General features: G+C 56.7%; 2 protein-coding genes and 1 long non-coding RNA gene across 6 annotated transcripts in view; 1 reads left to right on the forward strand and 2 right to left on the reverse strand.

The window, feature by feature from the left end:
* Positions 1 to 5,705, reverse strand: Prr35 (proline rich 35). The gene is made up of 3 exons (XM_021220885.2): positions 5,124 to 5,705; positions 1,104 to 2,212; positions 1 to 852 (listed from the first exon to the last, which is right to left on the reverse strand). Exons 2-3 carry the CDS (start codon positions 2,171 to 2,173, stop codon positions 207 to 209), a joined length of 1,716 nt encoding a protein of 571 aa, XP_021076544.1. The 5' UTR covers positions 2,174 to 2,212; positions 5,124 to 5,705; the 3' UTR covers positions 1 to 206.
* Positions 4,596 to 15,138, forward strand: part of LOC115062770 — a 12,042-nt gene continuing 1,499 nt past the window's right edge. Inside the window, exons 1-6 of the long non-coding RNA XR_003842699.1 lie at positions 4,596 to 5,881; positions 11,564 to 11,665; positions 12,045 to 12,510; positions 13,865 to 14,067; positions 14,189 to 14,340; positions 14,414 to 14,563. This is a non-coding gene — a long non-coding RNA (uncharacterized LOC115062770). The remainder of the gene's footprint in view (positions 5,882 to 11,563; positions 11,666 to 12,044; positions 12,511 to 13,864; positions 14,068 to 14,188; positions 14,341 to 14,413; positions 14,564 to 15,138) is intronic.
* Positions 10,739 to 15,138, reverse strand: part of Capn15 (calpain 15) — a 25,719-nt gene continuing 21,319 nt past the window's right edge. For 2 of the 4 annotated variants that reach the window (XM_029533012.1, XM_029533010.1), the window contains 7 exons: positions 14,306 to 14,431; positions 14,072 to 14,224; positions 12,986 to 13,147; positions 12,673 to 12,899; positions 12,401 to 12,567; positions 12,143 to 12,321; positions 10,739 to 12,069 (listed from right to left, as the gene is read on the reverse strand). In XM_029533012.1, coding sequence (XP_029388872.1) covers positions 11,892 to 12,069; positions 12,143 to 12,321; positions 12,401 to 12,567; positions 12,673 to 12,899; positions 12,986 to 13,147; positions 14,072 to 14,224; positions 14,306 to 14,431 — 1,192 coding nt within the window. In that variant the 3' untranslated portion in view covers positions 10,739 to 11,891. Of the gene's footprint in view, positions 12,070 to 12,142; positions 12,322 to 12,400; positions 12,900 to 12,985; positions 13,148 to 14,071; positions 14,225 to 14,305; positions 14,432 to 15,138 lie in introns of all 4 variants that reach the window. The other 2 variants (XM_029533011.1, XM_021221462.2) reach the window with 2 other exon arrangements.

The following is a 15,138-nucleotide window of genomic DNA, read 5'->3' on the forward strand; positions in this document are numbered from 1 at the left end:
GAAGATGGTTTCTATTTTAATGTCCACAACTCCGTTCAATAAATAAATCATGACCTTGCTATGTCCATGTGAGCGCATAGGTAAGTCTCTACCACGGGCTGGTGGGGGAGTCTGGGTGGGGGGCGGGTATCCGTTCAGAACACATGCACACTGACACTGGACAGGCCCAGACAACGGGGCCCAGATCGGGGAGAGGAACCCATACTCTACGGTGGCTGTGAACAGACGTCAGCACTTGGGAGGATCGGCAAGCTCGGGGTGTCTTTAGGGGTCTGGGAGCTGCCAGCTCCAAGCCGATTACCCCAGGCACCACCAGGAATTACAGGGTCCTCGGGGGCCTGGAGGGGGAGGATAGGAGGAGGGACACTGGAGTCAGCCTCACACTTGGTGGTGCGGCTCGAGAAAGGCTCAAGTACAGGACCCAATATGCTGGAGGGCTCTGAGGTCCCCCTTGCCAGCGCAGGGCCTGGGTCACGCAGCTCCCAGGATTCTGCAGGTGCCTCAGTTCCCTTGGTAGGCACACGCTTCACCGAGAGGTCCAAGGGTGTGTCCAGTGGACGAGCTGCCCGGGCCAGCGCCTGATGGATAGTGAACAGCTCTCGGCGAATCTTGCCAAGCTGTTCCCGAAGAGGTCTGGGGGCTAGACCCCCAGCTGGTGCCAGCTGCCCCAAGCACTGCTCCACCCTGGCGTAGTCACCAAAGGCCTGGGTCAGGTCCTCTCCCACTGGGACTGTACTTCCTAGCCCTTGGCCTTGTGGATGCTGCAGAAGGTGGACCTCAGGACCCGAGGCCTCAGGGTCACCTGGCTCCTTGTCCTCAGGCCAGAGTATGAGGGAGGAGCCTGCCGGCAGGCTGAGAAGAAGAAGCCAGTCAGAAGGCTATCCTTCCCCTTAGTGTCCCTCTAGCCCCAGCTTGTGTCTTCTGCTCAGTGTCACCCATACCCCAGGGGAAATAAGAGGCTCCAGACTAAACAGGACTATCTGGTATCAGGTCCCTCTGCCTGAAGTCTCTACTCCTAGTGAGTTAGGTGAAGATGGTCTAGCCTCCCACCCAGCCCAGCCCTGACACCCCCCACACTAGGACCCAAAGCTCCTGATACCCACCTGCTCTGACAGCCAAATTTTGCCAGGTTCAAGGGGGCCTTTGGGAGCCCAGGCACGTTGCCCGTGGGCAGCCTCTTCTGCGGGTTGCTCTGAGTCACTCTCCCCAGCCCGCCGTCATGCCCTGGGTCTCTGGAAGTGCCATGGGGCCAGGGTCCCCCCGGCCCTGGCACAGGCACCTTCAGCAACCCAGGAGCAGACAGAGCCCCAGGAGGCCCCTTGAGGGGCACAGAGGACTTGGCAGGGGCAGCCCTGCCTGATGATTGTCCTAGGCCATGCTCTAGTAGTAGCGGGTAGTACAGGCGGGGGGCCAGGCCTGGACGCTCGGGTGTCTGTGGGGCTGGGAAGGCTGTGGGGGGCAGCAAAGGGCTTGCTGAGGCCAAGAAGGGCATGTGGGCTGCTGCAGCAGCCAGTGAGGGCCCCAGATAGGAGAAGAGGCCTGGGCCAAGAGGGTAGTTGACACCCAGCAATGATAAATGGAGGCTCTGGGCTTCAGGGAACTCACCCTGGGCAGGTGGTGGGTAGCAGGGGACACTACTCTCAGAGCCTGTGGTTGAAGCTATAGTCCCTAAAGCCCCACTCAGCATGCCACCACTCAGTCCTGGCTTCCAAGACTCTGCCAAAAGGCCACTGGTGCCTGGACCCTTCCGGATGGGTCTAGCCAGTGGGGGCAGTGGCCCTGTCGACTCCTCTGGTCCAGGTTTGGGGCCCCTGCCACAACGACGCTGGGAGAAGCTGTCAGTGATATTGATATCTGGCTCGGTTGGCTTGCTACTAGGATCTGAGAAGTCTGTGGAGCAGTTGGGGGTGGGCACCCGAGGCCTGGGTGAGGGGGCTGCGCGGCGGCATGCCCAGTCAGGGGAGTCTAACAGTAGAGAGAGGGAATCTTTGCAGAGGCTGTACTTCATGTGGTTATAAAGATGTGACTTCTCCAGGCAGGTGAAGGGGCACTGGAAGCACTTGTAGTTGTAGGGTTTGCCCCAGGGCCGTGGGATATAATGCGGCTTCTTGGGCTTCCGGGACCGTGCCCTCGTCCCCGTGCCCACCCGGCATGAACCTGCCTCTCGAGACATGGCAGCCTGCTAGCAGGCAAGCCTGGGCACCATGGCCACCTGCAGATAGGAAAGACAAAGACCCAGTTAACGCCAAGCACTCTCTGGCACTCTCTGCTCTTCGTTGCTAGGGGTCCCTGCATCAGAACCCATGAAGCCACAGTCCAGTTTGCTCTGCCCCAAGGCCTCTGACCTTTGTTCTTTTCTTTCTTTCTTTCTTTCTTTCTTTCTTTCTTTCTTTCTTTCTTTCTTTCTTTCTTTCTTTCTTTTTTTTGAGACAGGGTTTCTCTGTGTAGCCCTGGCTGTCTTGGAACTCACTCTGTAGACCAGGCTAGCCTTGAACTCAGAAATCCGCCTGCCTCTGCCTCCCAAGTGCTGGGATTAAAGGCATGCGCCACCACTGCCAGGCCTGACCTTTGTTCTTTAGACCTTTCATTCTTTTGAGAGGGGATATGGTGGCACTAGCCCATGATCCCATAATTTGGGGAGCTGAGGCAGGGGGGTTGCTGTGAGATCCAGGTTGTCCAGAGGTACACAGTGAGATTCTGTACAAAGAAAAGGAAAAAAACAGTGTGTGGGGGGGGGGTGGGCAGAAAGTAGAGGCAGCTAGGGATTCTGATCCAGGTAGACACAGGTAAGCTTGCAAGGTAAGGATGGTTTTGGGAGGACCTAGAGAGGTCATTGCTAACAAAGTATAGCTTATCTGAAACTAAGTGTATCTGGGTGGATTTGATCTACCGAGTGACCCTGTACAAATCCCCACTGCTGGGGCCCAGTTGGCCCTGCAGGCCAGTTTCTGGGGTAACTGGTCTCCATTTAGTCTCTGCTCTCTGTACCAGGCAGTACCCGCTGAGCATTTGGTAAGGGAATGAGAGCATCCATGTGTAGCCAGAGCCACCAGTCTGATGGCCCTCTAGAAACACTTCCTTGGTTGAGCCACCTGCCCCTACCAGAAACTGAAGCAAACCACCAAGATTAGAAACCAACAGAGACTTTGAGCTCTGACTAACACTGCATGTCCTCAAATGTGTGTGAGAGTGCATGTGTGCAACCCGAGCTAGCCAGTGAAGTGCCAAGTGTGCACTGGAGAGCTCTTAGGGGGTTCAGCCACACATGAGGCAAATCCAGGCTGGGGGGAGTGGATGTCACAGCATGGCCCCATGGCACAGCCACCTGCTCAACCCAGCTCCATCTGGGTGGCTTCAGGCAGGTCAGTGACTGAGCCTGCAGTGACCGTGCTCAGCCAAGACCCTCTTCTCCTCACGTCCTGCACACTGACTCAGAAGCGTCTCCCTTCACTCCATCTGGGCCACCACCTGGGCTGTCCACTCTCCCAGCACTCGAGCTTGTGCATGGTGGGTGTGCACATAGGCTTTGGGTGTGTGCATACAAGCGTGCAAGATTCCCAAGGAATCCTTGTTCTATGCCTAAAGAAACAGCTCCTGCATGGCTGAGCTAACCAGGCACAGGGTGTGCCACAAAGGGCACACACATCCACACCACTTCCCACTCAGGATGGATGTGCCTCTTCACGAGAGTATATCTACATTACAGACTATGCCCGAGAACACATGAAGACATGACTGGTGACTCACACTTGGTCATAAACTCATCATGGATGCAGACACACATGTGTCGCATGATTTGAACAGCAGGGACGGATGGGAGTGGAAGGCAGTTGCTGAACTCAGCTCTCTTGCATGCTGGCCATTACACTTTGCCCATGATAGATATTCACCTTTAGTCCCACCTAAGATCAGGTGGGTACCCCTTAGGTAGGCAGCTAGATGGGTGGAAAGCACTGCATGCCAAAAGGCTGGGATTCACACAGGTCACATGGCCAGCCTGGGCTCTAGAGATGACTGAGCAAACATAGATTGAGGGAGACTCAAAGGTTGGGCGGTGGATGCTGGCTCAGGAAAGGGTCAGGGGCCCCCTGGAGGATTGCAGATCTAGCCTGGACTTGGCATGTATACAGGCAGTCTCTTCTGCCTGCATTCCGCCCCCCTCCACCTCACCCCCGCCCCCCCTCCACAAGATGTGATGACAGATAGGCATGTGTGCTCAGGCGACAGAGGCGTCTGTGCAGGGGCTATCGATCACCCAGCCCTGGGAGCCACACAGCTGTGCGGATTGGTGCTACCGCTTAAACCAACCTCCCAGCCCGGATTAGGTGGTCCTCCTGGGGCCTTGGATCCAGGAGTTGGGGCTCCTCCTGTGCCTCCCTCCAGACCAGGCACCGAGGTGCTGACCTCTCCAAAACCCAGAGGATGCTGGGCACTGGTCCACCACAGGGCATATCCCTACACTAGCCCCACATACACAAAGGCACACTCATCCTGCCCGGCCCCAGTCGCAACCCCAACTAATGACCTGGCATGGGCTCCCTGGCTGCGTGCCTGGTCTGGAAAACTAATAGCTGGAAGGGTCAGCCCACCCATCCGTTGACCCTCTTGAGACTCAGTGTCCTACAGGGATGGGCGCGGGAGCTGAAGTGGATAGCTGGGACCCAAACATCTTTCTTTTGCCTCCCCGCTGCGGCCGCCGCCCTGACGAACCCTCATGGTGCTGGGATCACAAGCAGCCCTTTCTGTGCATTCCATTCCGTCCAGAGCCGGAGCCCCAACTTCGCGGGAAGTGCCGCCCGCTCACCTTACCGCGTCCGCCGAACCGAGCCTACGGCGTCTGCTAAATGTGCGTCAGGCAAAGGGTCAAACTTCCTACTTGCGAACACCGCGGGGTAACTGAGGTCCAGAGCTAGAAGCGGCGGCAACTCCCCGGTGCCGCCGCCGCCGCCTCCCGCGTTCCCCGACGCCGACTCGCAGGCGCCCACCAAAGTTGGCAGAGAAGCGCGTGCGCCACGGCGAGAGCTTCCAAACGCAGCGACCTCCGACCAGGCTGGGCGCGGGAGGCGGGACAGTCTCAGCAGCAGACGGCTCCCACCTCTTAGTACACTGCCCTGCGCACTCACCGGACGCGCTGGGACGGCTCCAGGAGGGAGCGAGGCCGGACCCGCCACAGTGCCGCAAGAGCTTGGAGTGGCGCGCAGGTGCGGGGCCGAGTGAGGGGCGCCTGGCACCGTCCCCGCCCCCGACGCCTGCAGGCTGCCGCGGGGGTGCGTAGAGGCAGCCAAGTCTCCCGGGTCCCCGCAGCGGCAAGAGGGGGCGTCAGCACGCATCAGTCAGGGCTCTGGCCCCTGACAACCGCCTGCCCACCCAAATCAAGGCCTCGGGGCTGAACCCTAGGACAGGGAGCCTCCAGAGCGGACTAGGAGAGGCCAAAGCCCAGAGCTCAGGCGGTGGAGTCTAAATCTCCTTGCCAGCTTCCACTGGGCAAGCCAGAGAACCTATGTAGTTCCTTTACTCCAAACAGGAGGCGTCTCCCACACCCCTTGCTCTACCCGCTGATGGTCACCATGCACTGACAACCCCTACCCCTGGATACATCCCGCCACTCCCAGCCCCCACTTTTTACGTCCTAGGTCCTAGGAGGCCCTCCCTGCTTCAGGAGATTCAGTGCCAGTGCCCACTATCTGAAGGGCTTCATCCCCACTGGTGGCTTCTTCTGGAAGGGCTATGGGGTGACAAAGGACCCAGGAGGGTTTGGAATGCTGAGCACACAGTGAATGCTTCATGTAATGTCTTCATGGCCAGAACTGCTCCTGGGTTGTCAAAACTTAAAATCTGGGCTCACACTTTTAGCCTGGTCCCAGGGAAATTTGAGTAATTGGTGAGTTCCAGGGGTGCATGTGAGCATGGCTCCCTCCGTCCCTCCCTCCCTCCTGCTCTGTCTGTCTGTCTGTCTGGAGTCAGCCTGTGACTGGGGAGGATACCTTAGCCCAGAGGTGTGCTGCATGGTTTTTCAAGCATAGAAGGGTAATTGTTGCCCCAGGCTTGCCCTGTGGAGGCTGTGGTCCAAAGACTCTTGGGATCCTAAGGCTCTTCCAGGTTCACTACTGGTTCCTAGGATTTCCCCAGTTGAGATTTGTGGAAGAAGTGAAATCTCTCTAGTGATTCTGGGTTGGTACACGGAGCAGTCATAAGGTTCAGGGCAACAAGCATTCAGTACTTCTGGTCCCATGTCTGTGTGGCAGACATAATGGCCGGGGCTCAGCTGTTGGCCAGTGTTCAAAGGTTACTACTGGTTAAGGAGCAGGGCCTCTCCAGTCTAGTTTCCTTCTGTCTCCATGCCACCTTCCACAAAGGCAGCCCCCTCCCAACTGAGGGACATCCAGAGCTGGGAGTGGTGTTAGGTATGGATTGTACAGCATGCTCCTTTCTGCCTGCCTGGCTCAGCTAATCAGCTGACCATGCAGGTGGCCTGGGGCCAGGAGACAGCTTGAATGGCCACTGTGCCAGTAGTCCTAGGGCCAGAAGACCAGCTCCTCATGGGCACTAACTAGAGATGAATGCAGAGTCAGGTCACTCTGAGACAAGGAGAGTGGGGGCACTAGGCATGGGCCCTTTTTCTTTTTTTCAAGGACACCTCTGTACTCTAGCGATCCTCTTTCTGGGAATTAGGGAATAGGCTGTCTGACAATATGGGCAGGCTGGAGGATGTGGCCACTGTCCAGAGGAAGCCTGGCTCTGGCATCCAGGGAGTAAAGCCCCGTGTAGCTCAGATGACTGAGCCTGTGGTCTGTGGAAGAAACCAAGAGGTATGCCATGTGGCATCTCACTTATGAGGTCGACAGCCCTAGGGATGGCCACTGCCTAGGCCAGCCCTATGGAGGCCCAGAGGAGGGAGACAGATAGAACGTGTCCATACCCAGAATGGCAAAGGTGGGAGGGAAGTGGGGGGCCCACGTGCCCAGCACTACTACCTTTTATCGGCCTTTCTAGAAATTTGAGTGAGAGGAAAGGAAGAGACCTAATCAAAACCAAAACCAAAAACCCAAAACAGCCCCAAGGTATCTTTTCTTTTTTAAAAATAATTATTTATTCATTTTATGCATATGAGTACATACTGTAGCTGTCTTCAGACACACCAGGAAAGGTCGTTGGACCCCATCACAGATGGTCGTGAGTCACCATGTGGTTGCTGGGAACTGCACTCAGGACCTCTGCAAGTGTAGTTGATGCTCTTAACCTCTGAGCCCTCTCTCCAGGCAGATATCTTTTCCCTGGACATATTTTTTGTGCTTCCTAGACTCCTGAGCTCTGGGCTTGCTCATGTAGGTCTGGAGAGCTTGGTGTGCCTGACAGTCGCCCACCTCCTGCCTAAGGGACTTGCAGGCATGTACAGCCTTTCGTGACTGCCCTTCCTCTCCTCCCTCACATGATACCTCCTCTTGGGCCTTCTATCCAACCCTTTGGGAGTTGGGGACCATAAGCTCTAGGAGGTGGCCCTACCTCCTGTTGGGTGGCTGAGGCCCCATAGCTTTGTGTTTCTGCTTGTCAGTCTGAACCTGAGACCCTGCCCACATTCCCAAAACAGTGTCCTGCTCTGCTCAAGAGTAGAGCCCCCCCCCCCCCCCGTCTTAGGCCACTCCTGGGTCCTTCACTAGGACAGGGACCTGGTGTTCTTTCCTGGTGTGGGCCTTGTCTTTACCCTCAGCTGGAGACTTATCTCAGTCATTAACCTCAGCTTGATCTGCCCATGGCTGCCCACCCGTCACCTCCGTTAGCATTGGCCCTGTGTGTGCCGGGGGCTTGTGAGCTAGACTCCGCCCTGTCTCATTCCCTCAGTGCTGCAGCCCTCAGCAAAACAGGTAGGGGTTGGACTGGCTAGTACTTCACCATGGTCAGAGGGACAGTGGATCGAGCTAAACAGGGTCTAAAGCCTGTGCACAGAGGACTCCATGGAGTGACAGCTAATGTGAAGCTCTAGAGGAGGTTAGTGCCACACAGTATACCACAGCTCATTCTGTACCTTAGGAGCACAAGACATCTAGAGGCCATGTGAAATCGCCATTCCAGAGAGAAAGAGCTATCTTTGGGGTTTCACCTCTCTTGTCCATTCAAAGTGTCCTTGGGGACTGTAGGCAGGCTGCGGACTTGACTGCCGAGATGGGATCAGGCCTGAAGTTCTGTACTGGCTGGAGGCTGCAGGTCTTGATGGCCCCAGAAAGCTGCAGTGTAGGAGTACACAGTACAGGAGAGGCAGTGGGATCTGGAGACTACATAGGACTCTGGAGGGGAGGACATGGGTGGAACCCATAAAGGGGCCATAGAGAACTCTAGGGAATCTTCTCCCTGGGGTCTGAGTCATCTATTCCTGGACATGCTGGCTTATTCAACAACCTGGATTCAGAAAGGGCTGCCACTATGTCCTGGGCAACTGGATGGGTGACACTCCAATATTCCTTGGAGGATCTGAGCCAGGTGTCGTGTGTGTGTGTGTGTGTGTGTGTGTGTGTGTGTGTGTGTGTATGTGATGTTTGTAAACTCCCTTTCATGGGAGCATGGGACCATTCCAGCTGGACAGGGGCTTCTTCCTTTAGAGGGAGCAGCCGGCCTGTCCAGGTGGGTGGGACAAGCTCAGGCTGCCAAGGCCCCCACCCGGTCTCTGAGCCTAGCACTGGTTGAGCAGTGCCTGGGGCCGACAGCAGCCATATGTTGGGAAGTGGAGCTGTGTTCGTTGCTCTGCGGGCCCCCGGGGCCAGCCTTCCTGGGCCTGTCACAGATGATTTTCCCTGCCTGAATGGCAGGCAGGATGGCGGGTGGGGCAGTGGGGGCCTGTGAGCTGTCCCTATGTTCAGACCCCTCTACTGCTCTCTACACTAGGGTTTTTACCACTCCTGGAGTAATCTAAGAGCTGAGCCTCAGCTTTGAAGTCCCCACAATTTCACTGAATGAACCCTGTAGTGGGCACCCCTTTTAACTCAAAGTTGGGGTTCAGGAAATTTTTGGTTGATCATTGGGAACCTCCTGATTGGTTGTGGGTGGTGGCCAGGGGTCCACACCAGGCTGCTGTGCGCCCCAGGCAGGTAGAAGAGGGCTGGGAACTGAAACCCTGTCAGCCCAGCGCCCAGAGCTCTGCGCAGGGAGGCAGGGAGGCCATGGCTAATTTGTACACTAAGTGCTTCTGACAGGGATGCCTCGCAAGTGAGAACATGCCACTGCCCGCCCTGGGAAGGCCACAACGGCTAGCAATGAAGACAGTAGGCCAAGAGAAAGGACCAGAGGGACACAGGGCCAATGAGGACTAGGAATTTGAGGAAAACCAAGAACAGGTTGATGGCTTCTCGAACTGTCGACATAGAAGAATAGAAATGCTGTGAAGATGAGGTGGTCACAGACAAGGGGCAGTGAGCTTTACAACCCCCGTGTCCACTGCGCTAGTCATTAATCTTGTTGCTCTCTTGGGCTTTGTGACCCCCTGCACAGGACACAGGACAATCCACCGAAGTCTAGCCTAGCCTGCTGAGACTGGAGTGCAAAGTCTGCTTTGTCAGCACTGCCTCCATCCTTTAGGCCTCTTACCCTAACCAGGATCAAGCAGCCTTTTTAGGGGCCCCAGCCCCCTCCCAATACTAGTCCAAGAGTTTTACTTATGTGTACAACTCCCCTCTGGATGCCCCTTTGCTCTCCCTCCCCCGTATGCTGGGGTCCACATGGAGGGAAAAGGGAAAGTGTGCTGAGACCAACCAGAGTGGATGAGCATGCAATGGCTGGACCTCCATCTTGCCCTGGGAAAATCCTGGCCTTTCTCTTGAGTTGTTTTGGGGCTGGAGTTGCAGAGGCCGCTGTGGTGGGTACCAGGTGAGCAGGGCAGAGGAAGGGGTCTCTAGAGCGACTGGTCTTTGGCTGCCAAAGATGCCCAGAACTAGCTCCTGCCAAAAGTACACATAGGGATAGGTCTTGCCCCTCCACTGTAAGAGGTCCAGCCTGGTGCGCAGCCGCATAGGGGCAGGGAAGGCGCTGTGGGCGGCGAGGTGAGATGTGTTGTGGCAGCTGCCCCGCTGCCCGAGGCCCGCCTGGAGCGAACACTGCTGGTGGCTTTAATTGCTTTCACATTCGATGGGTTGGCCTGTGACAGGCCTCTTACGCAGTGCACTCTGGCCGTGAACCCCCAGCCCCCGCTTGCCCAGGGGCATCCTCTAGCTCCTGAAGGGGCCTGGGCTGCTGGCCAGAGATGGGCTGAGCAGCTTAGCGTCACCTGTGATATGAGATGTGCCCAGCCTGAACCAAGCTGGGAGGGGACACAGCACACCAGCCAAGAAGAGAGCAGCAGCTACAGCCTCACTCACCCTCTGGCTCCATCTGCTCCTTCTTGGTGACTGATGGATTTAGACAGCCTTCATCCCCCCAGTGCAGGCAGGAAAAAAAAAAAAGCCTCACATACACATTGTCCTGCCTGCCGTGTTGGTCTTACCTGGCTGTGGGGCTCAGATCCTGGAGATGGGCTCCAGCCTCTGTCACTCCTGTATACTCACTCCTGCTTGAGGAGTCTGGCTGGGCCATAGCTCACCTGACTCTTAGGCAGAAGCAAGAACTGTCACCTTACAATCCCCCTGGTATTCCTCTGGAGTTTATCCAGGTTTATCCACCCTGGCCTTTGGAGGAGCCTGTTTTTGTGTGTGTAGGTACTGAAAGGGTGACAACAGAATGCAAGCTTCTTACAAAACAAAACACTTTTATTTGGTCCGTGGAGCCTGAGTGGAAATGGCCTGTGGGGTGCATCATGGAACAGGGGAGGGGCTGACAGCTGATAAAATGGTCTCTGTGTCCGAAGAGCTGGTCCTATTTACAGGGTTAAAAATACTCACAGCTCAGAGTAAAAGGAGGCCCAGAGGGAGGGGAATGTTTCTCTAGGTATAAAACCCTAGCAAGCCCCATGGAGGCAGGGACAGTGGGCATGGGAGCTGCCCACCACCTAGGGGCTGCAGGACAGTGGCAGCCAGGGGGACCCAGGAAATGACTCAGGCATCCATGTGGCAGGTAAAGGCTCTGATCTTGACAAGCAGCTGGGGGAATGCTGGGCAGGTGGGCAGCTTGGCTCCCTCACCTAGGGAGTAGTCAGTTACACCTTACATGTGCCTGTGGAGTAGGGGATATCCCTCTTTGTGGACAGACTGAGGCCATGGGCAGAGCTGACTGTGGCCAGGGAAACTAAGGACAAAGCGCTTCTCCAGACAGCAGGGCTGGGCCTGGCTCCTGGCCTGTGGCCCCATCATGGCTTCGATCCTGGCAGGAACTCCAGGAATTGCATAGTGTTGCAGGAGGTGTAGCTGTCCCCAGGCCCTGGCCGATGGCCACCAGGCATCTGCTTCCTGCAATGCACTGCTCATATGCCAGGGCTATCAGGACCCTGATCATTAGGGCAGGGAGCTGGGCTTGGGAACAAACCAAGGGGAGAAGCAGATCTGAGCCCCAACAAAGGGTTGCCCAGGTTCTCACTGCAGGGCATGGCCTCTAATACCCCTACTGGTTCTGCAAACATTTATCTGGGCTGCCTCTCCGTAATAAGTGATCCCATATTCACAGGGCTGCCCCCTTTGGGCCTTGGCCATCTGAAGCTGTCCCCAGGGCTCAAGACAGGAGTACTGGAATGAAGCCCACCCGGTTCGAGGTATTCTGCATGGCAGCTGGGAGACCTGGTGGGGTACTGAGGGTAGTGGGGTGGGATAGGAGGGGAGGGAGGCCCAAGGGAGGCTGCACCCTGTGGCTGGCGGCTCCCTGGGCAGGGTCCTGAGATTCTGGTTCAAGCATCCTCCATTGGGGGTCTCCCTCATAAAGTGCATGTAGGGGGGCAGGTGGGTAGATCTGCACACAGCCCTTGCCCTAGGGAACTGCAGTCACAGTGGCCGGGGTCCATGTAGGCCAGCCACATCAGGTGTGAGTGGGGGGCTGTGGGTACCCCTAGAGGCTGTCCAGTCACTGAGGAAGGCCTGGGCTGCCTTGCGATGTGCCAGGCGATGGGTGATAGAGAATCCAGCATTGCCTTCCAGCTGAGACAAGATCACCAGGACCTGCCTGCAGGAAAGGGCTGATGAGGACCAGTGGAAGACCAGAGCCTAGGGTAGGCAAGAAAAGATGAGGTACCCACCTGTGCAGCGGTGGTACACTGTCCTGGGTGCGCAGGCTGCCACGTGTGGACACCACATTGAAGCTGTCGGTGCAGTCACATTGCACATGCAGATAGGACTTGGGGTGCCGGTTCTCCACTACCACGATGAGCCCCGCCCAGCCATGAGTCAGGTAGTAGCAGGTCATGCCCTCTCGACCCTGGGCACAGGCACAGGGTGGGTGGGCCAGGGCTGGTGGTTGCCCACCCTCTGCCCTCCCCCATCAGGACCCCACCCACCTCATGCCGCTCGCCCCGGCTCTCAGTGAGCAGGATGATGGCATCGGCCAGTGTGGTTGGCTGCGCCTCCACCGGCTCCACCATGACCAGCCTGGAGCTGTACACTGCGAGTACGTGGCCAGGTGGCTCGGGGGCACCTCGGGGGACCCCTGCTGAGGGGCTGGAGGCTGTGGGGGGTGTGGATAAGGGAGCCAGCAGCTTTCCCGTGGGTGGGCTTTGGGGCTCGGAGGTTGGGAAGGAGGGTGTGGGCCTCATCTGGCTGGGGCCCTTACCCTGGGCTGGGGGCCCTGGTGGAGCAGGGTTCCAGTGGTTGAAGGCACAGCATACCACAGCATACTCCCCAGGTTCCAGCATGACATCACAGTTCACAAACTTCTTAACAGCACGTTTGCTGTGGGCCAAGAGGCGGCCCAGGCTCAGGCGGCCACCAGTGCCAAAAGTGGCCCGGAACACTAGGATGCACAGATCCAGGAGGTGGCCGTCCACGGAATCCGAGCGCCTGAGGGCCAGAAACAATAGGCTGGGTGCTCACATGGCCACAGCCATGAGCTCCTAGCTTGGAATAGTGGCCACCCTGTTGCCTACCTGCTGCCCTCCTGGAAGAGGGCAAACTCGAGCGAGGCGCGCTCCAGCACCGTGAGCGCCGTCACCTCCACAGGCCCGCTGGCAGTGCTTGGGAAGCAGCCCTGGACCCGCGCCTCTTGCCAGTCTGAGTGCACCTTGCAGATGTCCACAGAGTCAAAGTACCTAAGTAGGGAGGAGCACAACCCAATGGCCGCTCTGGGGTGCCATGCTTACTCACACGGGGGGGGGGGGGCTTGGTGCTCAGCTTCCAGCACTCACAGCAGGCTGTCTCCTACCACTCCCTCCCTGAGCTAGAAGCCCCAGCATCTTTCCAGAAAAGGTTCTCTGACCAGGAGGCAAGCCTCTAGGCTGCTGCTCTGCTGTGGTTTGTATGTGAAGTGTCTGCTCCCCAGCTGCTACTGCAGCCAGGAGGGAATTAACCTCATTGATGGGTGAAGCCATCAGTGAGTTCATAGCTGAATGGAAAGGCTATCGAGAGGTGGTGCCTGGTTGGAGCAAGTAGGAAACAGGATATACATGGCTCTTCCTGTCTGTCTGTCTCTGCTTCTTGGAGGCGATGGGATGAGCAACTTTGCTCTGCCACACCCTTCTGCCTCACCATATCTAAAGCAATGGAGTTAACTGATCATGTGCTGAAACTTTGAAGCCATGAGTGATGTGATATAGATAGATAGATAGATAGATAGATAGATAGATAGATAGATAGATAGATAGATAGATAGATAGATAGATAGATAGATGGGAACTCATAAAACCCAGGCTGGCCTGGAACTCACTATGTCCTTCAGGAACAACTTGGGATTCTCCTGCCTCAGCCTCAGGCATTGGAACACTGAGATTACAGTGGTGTGCTACTAGTTTTAAATTGTTCCTCTCCAGTGTGTGTCATCGTGATGCAAACTGACTTATTTCCTGGACAGCACAAGGATGCAGAACGACTTACACAAAAGCCTGTGTAGTTATAGACCGAGGCTCCCTGACCAGGAGCTGCCATCCAGAGGCCTGCAGGGGCTGGGCACAGACACTGCTTATCTAGGCCAGCTCCCAGATGCTCGAGCATCTGGGACGGGTGAGGCATGCAGGTACCTGATAAAGTCGCTATACTCCATCCAGAAGACACCCTCACTGCTGCCGTGTGGCATGAGCTCAGCTCGCAGGTGCCCTGGCCAGTGTGGCCACTCATCTGACCAACTGCCATTCCAGGAGAAACGGCCCCATGGGTTCCGGAGTCGCAGGAGCCTGTGGATCGCAGGACTGAGAACCAAAGCTGTGTGCCTGGTGCCGACACACTTACCCACCCTCAGCCCGTTGGGCCCCTACCTGGAGCCCTGAACATCACGAACATCCAAGACAGAGTAAGCGTGGCGGGGGCGCAGACCCAGGCTCTCGTAAGCAGCGTCATCTACCTTCATGTTACCTCCCCCGCAGGAGGCACCCATGAGGAACCTGTGTGGCCAGAGTAACCCCTGGCTGATGAAATGGATGGACAGCAGGGGAGACTGCCCTCCTTGAATATGGGCTGTACAGTCTGTGACCCACATGACACATGCTTTCAGGAAGTACTGGCCCACTCTGGATGTGCTGAGAAGGCCTGGGCTGGAACAAATTGGGTTTCTGAAGGCTTAGGCCTGAAGCGGTGGGCAGGAGTACTGCCCAAGTTCAGCTGTAGGTACGGATTTTAGAATCCTCTCTCAGGCCCAGGGCTTCTGTAAGTCTTTGGATCTATACTTTCCTAGGCCTTGGGAGAAGGGTGTCAAGGTTCACAAAGCTGCCCAGGGTATTGTATGTCTCAGAACACCTCTTCCCACTCCTTAGGGTCCCTCTGTGGACTCTTGCCTGTCTTTTCCTAAGTGGGAGGTAATGAGCTCTAGACTCATCCCAGTGCGGCTACCTAGAAAGGCGTACTAGCTCTGCTTTCTGGCTATGGCCAGCTGCACTAGAGCACCCGGTTAGATGCAGACACAGTGAAAGGGCGTCCACTCTCCCTAGAGCACCCGGTTAGATGCGGATACAGTGAAAGGGCGTCCACTCTCCCTAGAGCACCCGGTTAGATGCGGATACAGTGAAAGGGCGTCCACTCTCCCTAGAGCACCCGGTTAGATGCAGATACAGTGAAAGGGCGTCCACTCTCCCTAGAGCACCCGGTTAGATGC

Source organism: Mus pahari, chromosome 21 (genome assembly GCF_900095145.1).
Source record: "Mus pahari chromosome 21, PAHARI_EIJ_v1.1, whole genome shotgun sequence".
In the NCBI taxonomy this organism is placed as follows: Eukaryota; Metazoa; Chordata; class Mammalia; order Rodentia; family Muridae; genus Mus; species Mus pahari.